This window comes from Sapajus apella, unplaced genomic scaffold (assembly GCF_009761245.1).
Source record: "Sapajus apella isolate SASKATOON/1434 unplaced genomic scaffold, GSC_monkey_1.0 scaffold166, whole genome shotgun sequence".
NCBI lineage: Eukaryota > Metazoa > Chordata > Mammalia > Primates > Cebidae > Sapajus > Sapajus apella.
In genome coordinates, this window is record NW_022437106.1 from 977,071 (window position 1) to 989,903 (window position 12,833).

The following is a 12,833-nucleotide window of genomic DNA, read 5'->3' on the forward strand; positions in this document are numbered from 1 at the left end:
TACCTGGGCGTGGTGGCATGTGCCCGTAATTCCAGCGACTCGGGAGGCTGATGCAGGAGAATCGCTTGAACCCGGGAGGTGGAAGTTGCAGTGAGCTGAGATTGCGCCATTGCACTCAAGCCTGGACAACAAGAGTGAAACTCTGTCTCAAAAAAAAAAAAAAGAGAGAGCTGTTGGCTGGGCATGGTGGCTCACTCCTATAATCCCAGCACTTTGGGAGGCCGAGGCAGGCAGATCATGAGGTCAGGAGTTTGCGACCAGCCTGGCAAACATGGTGAAACCCCATCTTTAAAAGTACACAAATTTGCCATAGCGGTACATGCCTGTAATCCCAGCTACTGGGGAGGCTGAGGCAGGAGAATGGCTTGAACCCAGGAGGTGGAGGTTGCAGTGAGCCGCGATTGTGCCACTGCATTCTACCCTGAGTGACAGAGCAAGACTCTGTCTCAACAAAGAAAGAGAAGTCATTGTAATTGAAGACTTGAAATGGCAAGTTTAGATGTCCTATTAAGAGGAAAGGCTTGGGACTGCAGTTGTAGAGAAGGTGCCAAGAATAGTTAACAAATGAATGAAGGGTCAATATGGTTTACAGAATACCCAGGTAAGCTGTGCAAGCAGAAGTCAGGAGTGCTTATGGATGGACAGGATTGGTATGGAAGCCTTACTGGAGGAAGTGAATTTTGCTGTTCCTCTTGAAGAGATGTTCTCTGAAACTGTGCAACATCTTCCGTAACATTTCTTGGAGAGAGATGTTTATTGAAGTTCAGAGATGGATTAAGATTATATATTCTTTGGGAGTTGGGAAATGTAGACTTTGACCTCTTGAGTTTAGGGAGGTTTTTTTTTTTTTTTCTCTGCCAGAAAGATATAAAGCAGGTGATGGTTTCTTTTTTTTTTTAAGGACAGGGTTTCACCATATTGGTCAGGCTGGTCTTGAACTCCCGACCTCAGGTGATCCGCCCACCTTGGCCTGCAAAGTGCTTGGATTATAGGCGTGAGCCACCACGCCCGGTGCAGGTGATGGTTTCTATGGTAAATAGATTATAGATTATAGATCGTTCTTGAATTATGCACAAGTGTTCTATTTTTCCTTATTTTTGCCTCCTTTCCTCCCTTCCTCTCTCATTCTGATTAATTCAGCAAATATTTATGGAGCACCTACTGTGTGCCAGGAACTGTGCTGGGTGCTGACACACGGAATTGACTTCTTAAACTATTATTTATTCTTTATTTGTTTTAATTCTCGGAACTCCAACCACTTAACATGGAGGCAGGAAGAAAGAATGTTAAATTTCACATCAGTTTAGAACTAGCTTTTGTTCGCTGAATGGTCACCAGAATGCAATTTTGTATGACCTAACAAATTTCTCAAAGAAGAGTTCTGCTATTGTAGTGAAAGCTTCTATTGTAAATGCTGAAGGGAGACAAGTTGACAGTGTTATTGTTAATGTAAAACTTCAGACACCCCTGAACATATCCTTTGAAGGAACAGTGACTGTTTCTTACATTTTTCCCAAGGACCACTTCAGGGCTTATTTAATTTCCCTGTTGTGTATGTGAGAGATAAAATTGAATCGAATTAACAGAATTACTCATGGATCTGTCTTACTGTTCCACACTTTCAGAGGTTAAATATGAAAATTATGTTCTGCGGCTCAGCACAGTGGCTCGTGTCTATAATCCCAGCACTTTGGGAGGCCAAGGCAGGCAGATGACTTGAGGTCAGGAGTTTGAGACCAGCCAGGCCAACATAGCAAAACCTCATCTCTACTAAAATTATAAAAATTAGCTGGGTATGGTAGCGTGTGCCTGTAATCCCAGCTACTCGGGAGGCTGAGGCAGGAGAATCACATGACCCCAGGAGGCAGAGGCTGCAGTGAGCTACACTTCAGCCTGGGTGACAGTGTGAAACTCCATCTCAAAAAAATAAAATAAAATAAAATAAAAATACGAAAATTAGGCAGGCATGGTGGCATGCACCTGTAGTCCTAGCTACTTGGGAGGCTGAGGCAGGAGAATCACTTAAACCTGGGAGGCAGAGATTGCAGTGAGCCCAGATCATGCCCCTGCACTCCAGCCTGGATGACAGAATGAGACTTTGTCTCAAAAAAAAAAAAAAAAAAAAAAAAAAAAAGAAAAAGAAAATTATGTTATGTAAAAAGTATTTGATGCCATAGGAAATCTGGAGGCATGGATATGTATGTACTTCATTGGCCTGATTCCCATAGAGAGATACTCCTGACCTAATTTATTTGGCATTTATGTGCTTATATTATCACACTCATCTGAAAACAGGTACTATTTTCTCTGTCACATGTGGCTTTGACTGGTGAAATGCAATGCTCATTTTTCTTTGCCTGTTTTCGCTATTACATGATAGAACTGTATGTTACGGGGATGTTTCAGTTCTATTGTGGCTTTACTGACACATGCTGGAACTAAGCTGTTTATTTGTATCATCTCTCTTTTATGCTTTTTATTGAGATATTATCAAAAGTGATATACTTTTATAGCCATTCAGTTTATGCAATTCAACAAACATTTATTGGGCCCTACTATTTGCTGATGTCGTAGGTACAGGCATGCAAAGTTATTTATGTAAGACGTCGTCTCTGCATTTTGGGCACTTTTAATCTGGTTGAGGGAGGTGACCATGCTATACAGGCTATGATCTTGGTATTAAATAACCTGCCTAGGTCAAAGCAATGAATTCTTTCTGGAAGGAAGCTCCACAATGGAGAGGGAATGCTTGAACTGGGTATTGTAGGAAGAAGGATTTCATGGTTTTTGTTGGTTTGTTGTTGGATGGGTGATGCGGAGAAGGCTGTTATAAGCAGAGGGAACTGTGCATAGCATGTAAAAGGTAACATGTGGTGGGAGATGGTGGAAAATTTTAGTGTATTTCAGATATCTTAGTGTCTGTTACATCTCTTCAAAACTTAGTGGTTTAAAACCACCATCGCAGCCAGGCACAGTGTCTCATGCCTGTAATCCTAGCACTTTCTGCGGCCAAGGCAGGCGGATCACCTTAGGTCAGGAGAGCAGCCTGGGCAACATGGTGAAACCCCGTCTCTCTACTAAAAATACAAAAATTAGCTGGGTGTGGTGGCACATACCTGTAATCCCAGCCACTCAGGAGGGTGAGGCAGGAGAACTGCTTGAACCCAGGAGGTGGAGGTTTTAGTGAGCTGAGATCATGCCACTGCACTCCAGCCTGGGAAACAGAGCAAGACTCCATCTTGAAAAAACAACTGCAAAAAACAAAAACAAAAAAACGCCATCGCAACCTCCTGAGCAGAATAATTCCAAAAAGTTTAGTAAATACTCTATCCTCAAGGATGTGGAGTCTAACTTTCCACTCCTTGAGAGTGGATTCACACAGTGGAGAACCCTAAAGCCAGGTGATCAAAGTCAGCATCAACAGTGTTAAGTCATTTTTATAGTTTGTACTGTTGGTATGATGTGAGGAAATCAGTTTTCTAGTTTTCTTCCCCAAAATCCATTATCCCAGTCTAATCATGAGAAAAACATCTGACAAATTCCAGTAGAGGGGTGTTCTACGGAGTACCTGGTCAGCACTCCTGAAAACTCAAGGAAAACTGAGAAAAATCTGAGGAACTGTCACAGCCAGAAGACAGCTAAGGAGACACGATAACAATGGTGGTATTCTGGATGGGATCCTGGAACGTTAGGTAAAAACTGAGTAAATTCAATAAAGTATGGACTTTAGTTAATACTAATGTATCAATATTGATTCATGAACTGTGACAAATGTACAGGATAACGTGTTACTAACAGCAGAAATTGGGTTCAGATAAACGGACTATCTTCAGATAACGGACTATCTTCAGATAAATGGACTATCTTCATAATTTTTCTGTAAATCTAAACCCGTTCTAAAAAATAAAGTTTACGTATATTTTTTAAAACTCCATCACCATTTTTCACGCTACCTACACAAGGGTCCATATGGCATTGTTCTGGATTCCCGTTGTAACTGAAAGGGAAACTTTCACAATGTCCAGAGCTCTTGATGTCCTGCAAATGAAGGAGGAGGATGTCCTTAAGTTCCTTGCAGCGGGAACTCACTTAGGTGGCACCAACCTTGACTTCCAGATGGAACAGTATGTCTATAAAAGGAAAAGTGATGGCATGTATAATATAAATCTGAAGAGGACCTGGGAGAAGCTTCTGCTAGCAGCTCATGCCATTGTTGCCATTAAAAACCCTGCTGATGTCAGTGTCATATCCTCCAGGAATACTGGCTAGAGGGCCCTGCTGAATTTTCTGCTGCCACTGGAGCCACCCAATTGCTGGCCGCTTCGCTCCTGAAACCTTCACTAACTGGATCCAGGCAGCCTTCTGGGAGCCCTGGCGTCTTGTGGTTACTGACGCCACAACAGGGCTGACCACCAGCCTGTTACTGAGACGTCTTATGTTAACCTACCTACCATTGCTCTGTGTAACACAGATTCTCCTCTGCACTATGTGGACATTGTCATCCCATACAACAACAAGGGAGCTCACTCAGCGGGTTTGATGTGGCGGATGCTGGCTCAGGAAGTTTTGCGCATGTGTGCACCATTTCCCATGAACACCCGTGAGAGGTCATGCCTGATCTCTCCTTCTATAGAGATCCTGAAGAGATTGAAAAAGAAGAGCAGGCTGCTGCTGAAAAGGCTGCGACCAAGAAGGAATTTCAGGGTGAATAGACTGCTCCAGCTCCTGAGTCCACTGCTACTCAGCTTGAGGTTGCAGACTGGTCTGAAGGCATGCAGGTGCCTTCTCTGCCTATCCAGCAGTTCCCTACTGAAGACTGGAGCGCCCAGCCTGTCACAGAAGACTGGTCTGCAGCTCCCACTGCTCAGACCACTGAAGGGTAGGAGCAACCACTGAATGGTCTTAAGCTGTTCTTGCATGGGCTCTTAAGCGGTATGGAAATAAGATTGATGGAAAATAAACATCGAGTTTCTAAAAAAAAAAAAAAAACTCCATTACCAAGACAACTTTTTATTTCTCATAGTTCTGTGTTTTCCTGGGCTCAGTAGGGCAGTTATTCTCTTCCAAAGTGGTATTGGCAGGAGTTACTGTCATCTGAATGCCCAATTGGCCAGAAACGTCTGAAAAGGACTCACATGGCTGGCATTTGGTATTGACTGTCAGCTAGGAGACCAGCTTGAGGCTGTTGACCCAAGTTTCTCCTCCATATGACCTCTACATGCCTTGAGTTTCTCACAGCATGGTGGTAGAGATTCAGGAGGGGGCATTCCAACCATGCAGGAGCTGCAGGTACCTTTAAGCCCAGCCTTGCAAGTCACCCAGCTTTACTTCTTTCCCAATATGTTGAATTAAAGCAGGTTACAGGACCATCCCAGACTCAAAGGGAGGAGAAATGGATCCTACCTTTCAGTGAGAAGACTGCCCTTAAATATGAGGTCATCTTTAATCCACCACACTGTGATTAGAGTGCCAGGGAAGAGGAGGGCATGACAGAACCCAGATTATTTTAGGCTGAAGAGTTTCAAGAATAGACAGCAGATTAAACAAATTATTTTATTTTTATTTTAGCAACCTTATTGACACCTAGAAATGGCAGATTTTTTGTTTGTTTGTTTAATAGAAATATATTATTGCTCTGTTGCCCAAGCTGGAGAGCAGTAATGTGATCATAGCTTACTGAAACCTTGAACTTGTGGACTCAAGTGATCCTCCCACGTCAGCCTCCAGAATAGCTGAGATCACAGGTGTGCCACCATGCCTGGCTAATTTTTCTTACTTTGCTTTAGAGACTGGGTCTCACTATGTTGACCAGGCTGGTCTCGAACTTCTGACTCAAGTGATCTTCCTGCCTCGGCCTCCCAAAGTGCTGAGATTGCAGGCATGAGCCACTGTACCCAACCAAAGCGGCCGATTTTTAAAGCAGGGAAATGAAATGTACATTTTACTTTATGATTTGCTGTATTAGGATGATTCGTGTTGTTGTAGAGGGTAGACTAGAATATCTGTATGTTTACCCTCAGATTATCTTTAAAAAGAGGATTTAGTAGGCCTACTTCAGCCTGTGGACTGATTTCCAGTGGGTCTTGAGTTCTCAGGAGTTAGGAGAGCAAGAACCGTAGGTGAGGAAGGAGATCCCACAGAAGGACAAATGAATTGGGAGACAAGGACTAGCATTCCTGGGACAGTCTTCAGACTGGATGTAATCTTTCATTATGGTTCTTAACAAAGATGGATTAGAATCCTTAAACTCTGTAGAATCCTTAAATCCTTTAACTGTAATGTAACTTAAGTCAATATTCTAAATGAGTTGATGTTAGCTTACTAGTTGTAGAGATTCTGCAGCTCTAGCCTTGGAATGTTTATTTTTTAAGTGAAATCTAAAACATAATAGTAAAACTTGTCATAGAGCTGAGCAGTTGGGTGTTTGTGATCATATTCTCTGTACCTTTGTGTATGTTTATTTTTATATATGTATTTTTCTATTTTTTGAGACAGAGTCTTGCTCTGTCACCCAGGCCAGAGTATAGTATCCTGAACATAGCTCATTGCAGCCTCAACCTCCTGGGCTCTAAGGAATCCTCCTGCCTCAGCCTCCCATGTAGCTGGGACCATAGGCATGTGCCACCACACCCAGCTAAATTTTTTTTTAAACTTTTTTTTGTTGAGACATGGTCTCACTATATTGCCTAGGCTGGTCTTGAACTCCTGGGATCAAGAAATCCTCCCACCTCAGCCTCCCAAAGTGTTGAGGGTATAGACATGAGCCACCATGCCTGGCCTATGTATTTAAATATTTATAATGAAACAATAAAAGTAAGTTCTAAGGTTTCACATTTATAGCTATAGATTTAATGTGGCCATGTGTCTCTACTAATTACTGCAAATAAATATTTACTGAATCAGGAAGCTAACACTTTAGTTATTAATGCAATGTTCTTTATCATTATCAAAAGTAACAAGTAAATTTAGTCTTTGTCTACAGAGAATAAAGTGATCTGTTGATTTGCTTAACATTAAAGATAACAGGATAATTTAGACATAAAATACACAGGAGTATTTGAATGATCTGTTTTAATTGGTTTCATTGACAAAAAATTGCAAGATCTGTTCTTAATATTAAGTGCTCGTGTAGTCAAGAAGTGTTACACAGGAGTATTTTAAGAACACGACAATTTGTTTTGTTTGTGCTTTGGTAGGGGATGCAGAGAAAAAAGATTTACACATAGTTTAGTAAAGTCTTTTGCTTTCTAAAGCTTAGGATATCTCTACTTTAGACTGAATCTGCTTTAGCAAGTTATAACAAGATTTCATGGATTTTGGTATCCTAAGAGCAGATTGGAAAAGCAAACACGCAGTCCAAGTGCTTTCCCCATTTGTTTGCATAGCTGGTAAGCAACATCATTTGGGCTGGAGTCCAGGTCTGTCTGACTCCAGAGGCCATAGTATTTCAATACTGCATCAGGGACAAGCTATATGGCAGAATAATCAACTGTTTCCTTATGTCAGATAAACTTACTGGAAAAGTCACCTGGGTATAGAAGAATCCTTAAGAAGGAAGAGGGTGCTTTGTGCATATTCAGAGCCACACATTTCTCTGGAGAAGATGTGGTTAGAGCATTGAGAAATGTGTTTGAGACCCTGAAGATGGAGTTAGAAGCAGAATCCCTGCAGGCAATAGGGAGCTATTGAAGGATGTTAAGCAGGGGAGAAACTTCATCTGATGCATGTTTAGAAAGACTGACCTGCCAGGCATGGTGCTCACACCTGTAATCCCAGCACTTTGGGAGGCCGAGGTAGGTGGGTTACTTGAGGTCAAGATTTTGAGACCAGCCTGGCCAACACAGTGAAACCCTGTCTCTACTGAAAATACAAAGATGAGCCAGGCATGGTGACAATTCCACCATGCCCGTAATCCCAACTACTTGGGAGGCTGTAATCTACTAAAAATACAAAAAATTAGCCAGGAGTGATGGCAGGTGCCTGTAATCCCAGTTAACTCGGGAGGCTGAGGCAGGAGAATCGCTTGAACTGGGAGGCAGAGGTTACAGTGAGCCTAGATTGTGCCACTACACTCCAGCCTGGATAACAGAGCTAGATTCCATCTCAAAAAAAAAAAAAAAAATTGACCTGCTGGCAGGAGTGTGGAGAAGTGATTATAAAGAGGGTATAAAATGGAGACGGAGACCACTTCGGAGTCTTCTCGGGAAGACTGAGGAAGACTTGAAATCAGGCAGTAGCAATGGTCTGCAGAGGAGCAGACTGAGAGGAGAAGCACATAGGAGGAATGGGACGAGAGCACTCGGAGACAAATCTGGAAAGAATGGGTTGAATGAATACCATGTAAAATAGGATATAGAGCAAGGTATTAGATGTCGCTATTGTTACTGTTACTATGTTTTTGTTTTTTGAGACAGATACTTGCTCTTTCGCTCAGGCGGGAGTGCAGTGGCAGGATCTCAGCTCACTGCAACCTCCGCCTCCCAGGCTCAGGCGATTCTCCTGCCTCAGACTCCCAAATAGCTGGGATTACAGACACACACCACCATGCCCAGCTAGTTTTTCTATTTTTAGTAGAGATCAGTCTGTCATCCAGGTTGGAGTGCAGTGGTGTGATCTCGGCTCACTGCAACCTCTGCCGCCCGGGTTCAAGTGATTCTCCTGCACCAGCCTCCCGAGTAGCTGGGATTACAGGCACCTGCCATCGTGCCTGGTGAATTTTGTATTTTTAGTAGTGACAGGTTTCACCATCTTGGCCAGGCTGCTGTTGAACTTCTGACCTCATGATCCACCCACCTTGGCCTCCCAAAGTGCTGGGATTACAGGCATGAGCCACCACGCCCGGACCTTTTTTTTTTTTTTTTTTTTTAAAGAGACGGGTCTCCACTATGTTGCCAGGGCTGGTCTCGAATTCCTGCCCTCAAGTGATCTTCTTACCATGGCCTCCCACAGCACTGGGATTACAGGCATGAGCCACCATGCACAGCCACCAGATTCTGGCTCTTGAGATTCTGTTTCATTAAGTCCAGGGTAGGGCTTAGGCATCTTTGTTTTAAAAAGCATGCAAGGCGCAAATCAGAACCACAGTGAGATAGCATTTCACATCCACTAGAATGGCTAAAATAAAAAACAACCCTAACAATTCTTACTGTGTTCCATGTAACAGAAAGGAGAGAACTTGTCACTTCCTTAGGCAGACTTTGTAGAAGCTGCACTTTACACTCTACTTAAATCTCTTTGACTAGATTTTAATCACATGGTCAAAATAAGCTTTAAAGGATATCAAAATGTCAGTTAAAATTTGTGGTTCTATAGCTAAGCAAGAAGTGTTTCTTTGTTTCAGAAGTCAATCACATTGTCCATACACTGCTATTACACTGGTCTTGCCCATCCTCTAGTTGTATAATTGATTCTTTTGAACCTAAAGCATAAGACTTCACAATTAGAAAAAAATGATCAGAAGACTAATGTAATTCAGTGAGGAAAAGGTGCTGGAGGAACTGGATAACCATGTGGAAATGTATGAACCCTGACCTCTATGTCATATACCATATACAAAACTTTTTCTTTCTTTGAGATGGATTTTTGCTCTTGTTACTCAGGCTGGAGTATAATGGCACAGTCTTGGCTCACTGCAACCTCCGCCTCCCGGGTTTAAGCGATTCACCTGCCTCAGCCTTCCAACTAGCTGGGACCACAGGCGCCCACCACCATACCTGGCTAATTTTTTTGTATTTTTAGTAGAGATGGGGGTTCACCATGTTAGCCAGGATGGTCTCAATCTTCTGACCTTGTATTCATTTGCCCACCTCCACCTCTCAAAGTCTTGAGATTATAGGCGTGAGCCACCGCACCCGGCCCTACCATATACAAAACTTAATTTGAGGTGGATCAGAAACCTAACTGTGAAGGCTAAAACGATAAAGCCTTTTAATGACCACGTAAGAGATGTCTACATTCATGACTTTGGGGAGGATATGAACATTTCTTCGTAACATGCACAAAGCACTAACTGTAAAAGATAACAGTTGTTCAGTTGAATTTCATGAAACATTTTAAACTTCTGCTACATAATTGACACCATTAAGAATGTTGAAAAAGGCTAGGCACAGTGGCTCATGCCTGTAATCTCAACATTTTGAGAGGCTAATGCAGGAGAATCACTTGAGGCCAGGGGTTTGAAACCAGCCTGGGCAACATGGCAAGACCCCATCTCTACAAAAATATTTTAAAAATTAGTTGTTTGTGGTGATGCACTCCTGTAGTCCTAGCTATCCAGGAGGCTAAGGTGGAAGGATCACTTAAGGCCTGGAGGTTGAGGCTTCTAATGAGCTATGATCATACCACTGCACTCCAGCCTAGGTGACAGAGACCTTGACTCTAAAAAAAAAAAAGAATACGGAAAACTATAGATTGGGAAGAAACACTTACAATACATCTTTCTAATAAAAGTCTCATATCCAGAGTATGTGAAGAATTATAGCTAGGCACGGTGGCTCATCCCAGCACTGTAATCCTGCCCTCAGGCGAGCAGATCACCTGAGGTTGGGAGTTTAAGACCAGCCCAACCAACGTGGAGAAACCCTGTCTCTACTAAAAATACAAAATTAGCTGGGTGTGGTGGCACATGCCTATAATCCCAGCTACTCTGGAGACTGAGGTAGGAAAATTGCTTGATCCCGTGAGGCAGAGGCTGCAGTGAGACGAGATCTTGCCATTGCACTCCATCCTGGGCAACAAGAGCAAAACTCTGTCTCAAAAATAAATAAATAAATACATTACTAAAAATCAGAAAAGGCCAGACAACTCAAAAATGGGCAAAAGATTAAAACAGGCATTTCACAAAATAAGACTTCCAGATGGTTATGAAAACACAGATGTTCAACATTATTCATGAGGGAAATACAAATTAAAATTATAATGCTACACACTCACCAAAATGACTACAGTTCAAAAGACTGATAATACCAGGTGTCAGCAAGAATGTGGAGCAACTGGAACGTGTTTAGACATTGTTGGAAGGAGTATAAAATGGTATAGGCCCTTAGAAAACTGTTTCATAAGCTTCTAAATAAAGTTAAACATACATCCACCTTATAAGGCAGACATTCATTCTCTTAGGTACATACTCCATTGAAATGACTACATAGGATTGCAAAAACACATTATATAAAAATGTTCATGACAGCTTTATTTATAGCAGCTCCAAACTGGAAATAGCCAGCCCTCTATCTACAGGTGAATTAATAAACAAATTATAGTTTGTCTGTGCAAGGGAATAAGTTTTAAAATTGAACTCTTGGGCCAGGCATGGTGGCTCACGCCTGTAATCCAGCACTTTGGGAGGCCAAGGTGGGTGGATCACATGGTCAAGAGATCAAGACCACCCTGGCCAACATGGTGAAATCCTGTATCTACTAAAAATACAAAAATATCAGCTGGGCTGATTCAGTCCCAGCTACTCGGGAGGCTGAGTCAGGAGAATCACTTGAGCTCAAGAGGTGGAGATTGCAGTGAGCTGAAATCATGCCACTGCACTCCAGCCTGGTGACAAAGCTAGACTCTGTCTAAAATTAAAAAAAAAAAAAAATTGAACTCTTGATCAGTATAAGAACATGGATAAATCTCAGAAACATTATACTGAGTGAAAAAAAATATATAAAAGTGGTACATACTGTCAGATCCCAATGATATTAAGCTTATGAACCTGTCAAGCCCATTTATGGTAATAGGGGGATCTTCAAGGGTAGGGGCATGTAGAAGTTTTCTGGGGAGATGGAAACTTTCTGTCTCAATTTATATGTTGCTTAAAGGTACAACCATATCCCAAATTAATCATTGAGGCTAGGCTTGGTAACTCATGCCTGTAATCCCAGCACTTTGGGAGGCCAAGACTGAAGGATCACTTCAGCCGTAGGCAGGAAGACCCTATCTGTCTCTACCTTGGATCACCTGAGGCAGGAATTCGAGACCAGCCTAGCCAACATGATGAAACCCCATCTCTACTACAAATACAAAAAACAACCAGGAATAGTGATGGATGCTACTGTGGAGGCTGAGGCAGGAGAATCACTTGAGCCTGGGAGAGGGAGGTTGCAGTGAGCCCAGATCACGCCACTATACTCCAGTCTGAGCACAACAAGGCAAGACTCTGTCTCAAAAAAAAAGAAATCCTAAGGATAAATGGAAGATCCTAAAAGGGTTTTGTTTTTGTTTTTGTTTTTTTCTTTCTTACTCACCACTATGCAAATAAGGCCCTAAATGTTTCTAGAAAAGACACAGGTCACATCCAAAACATTGGGACCTAGAATGATACTGAGCTTCTGTGTAGCAGCTCTGGGAGCTAGAAGACAATGGAGCATCACCCTCAAAATTTTGGATGGAAAAGTTTACTGACTTCAACTTTTATATTTAAGCATGTGGGCAAAAAATGTTTTTATGGCTGGGAGTGGTGGCTCACACTTTGTAATCCCTGCACTTTGAAAGGCTGAGACAGGTGGATCACCTGAGTTCGAGACCAGTGTGGCCAACATGGCAAAACCCCATCTGTACTAAAAATACAAAAAGTTAACCAGGCGTAGTGGCACACCCCTATAGTCCCAGCTACTCGAGAGGCTAAGACAGGAGAATTGCTTGAACCCAGGAGGCGGAGGCCATAGTGAACTGAAATCATGCCACTGCACTCTAGCCTAGGCTACAGAACAAGACTCCGTCTCAAAAAATAAATAAATAAAAAGATTTTATATGTCAGTTATATGTGTGGATAAAACAAGGACATTTCAGTCATTCAAGGTCTCAAAAAAATTCACCTTCTATATACCTTCTATCAAGAAATC

The 12,833-nt window shown here is 42.3% G+C and overlaps 1 protein-coding gene across 9 annotated transcripts in view; it reads left to right on the forward strand.

Annotated features, from left to right (window-relative positions):
• TNRC6B (trinucleotide repeat containing adaptor 6B) overlaps positions 1–12,833 on the forward strand; it is a 275,182-nt gene that overhangs the window by 86,716 nt on the left and 175,633 nt on the right. For 2 of the 9 annotated variants that reach the window (XM_032267131.1, XM_032267139.1), the window contains exon 1: positions 12,165–12,416. The exons of 4 other annotated variants lie outside the window; for them this stretch is intronic. In XM_032267131.1, coding sequence (XP_032123022.1) covers positions 12,351–12,416 — 66 coding nt within the window. In that variant the 5' untranslated portion in view covers positions 12,165–12,350. Of the gene's footprint in view, positions 1–12,163; positions 12,417–12,833 lie in introns of those variants that run through there. 3 more of the 9 variants (XM_032267140.1, XM_032267141.1, XM_032267138.1) reach the window with 2 other exon arrangements.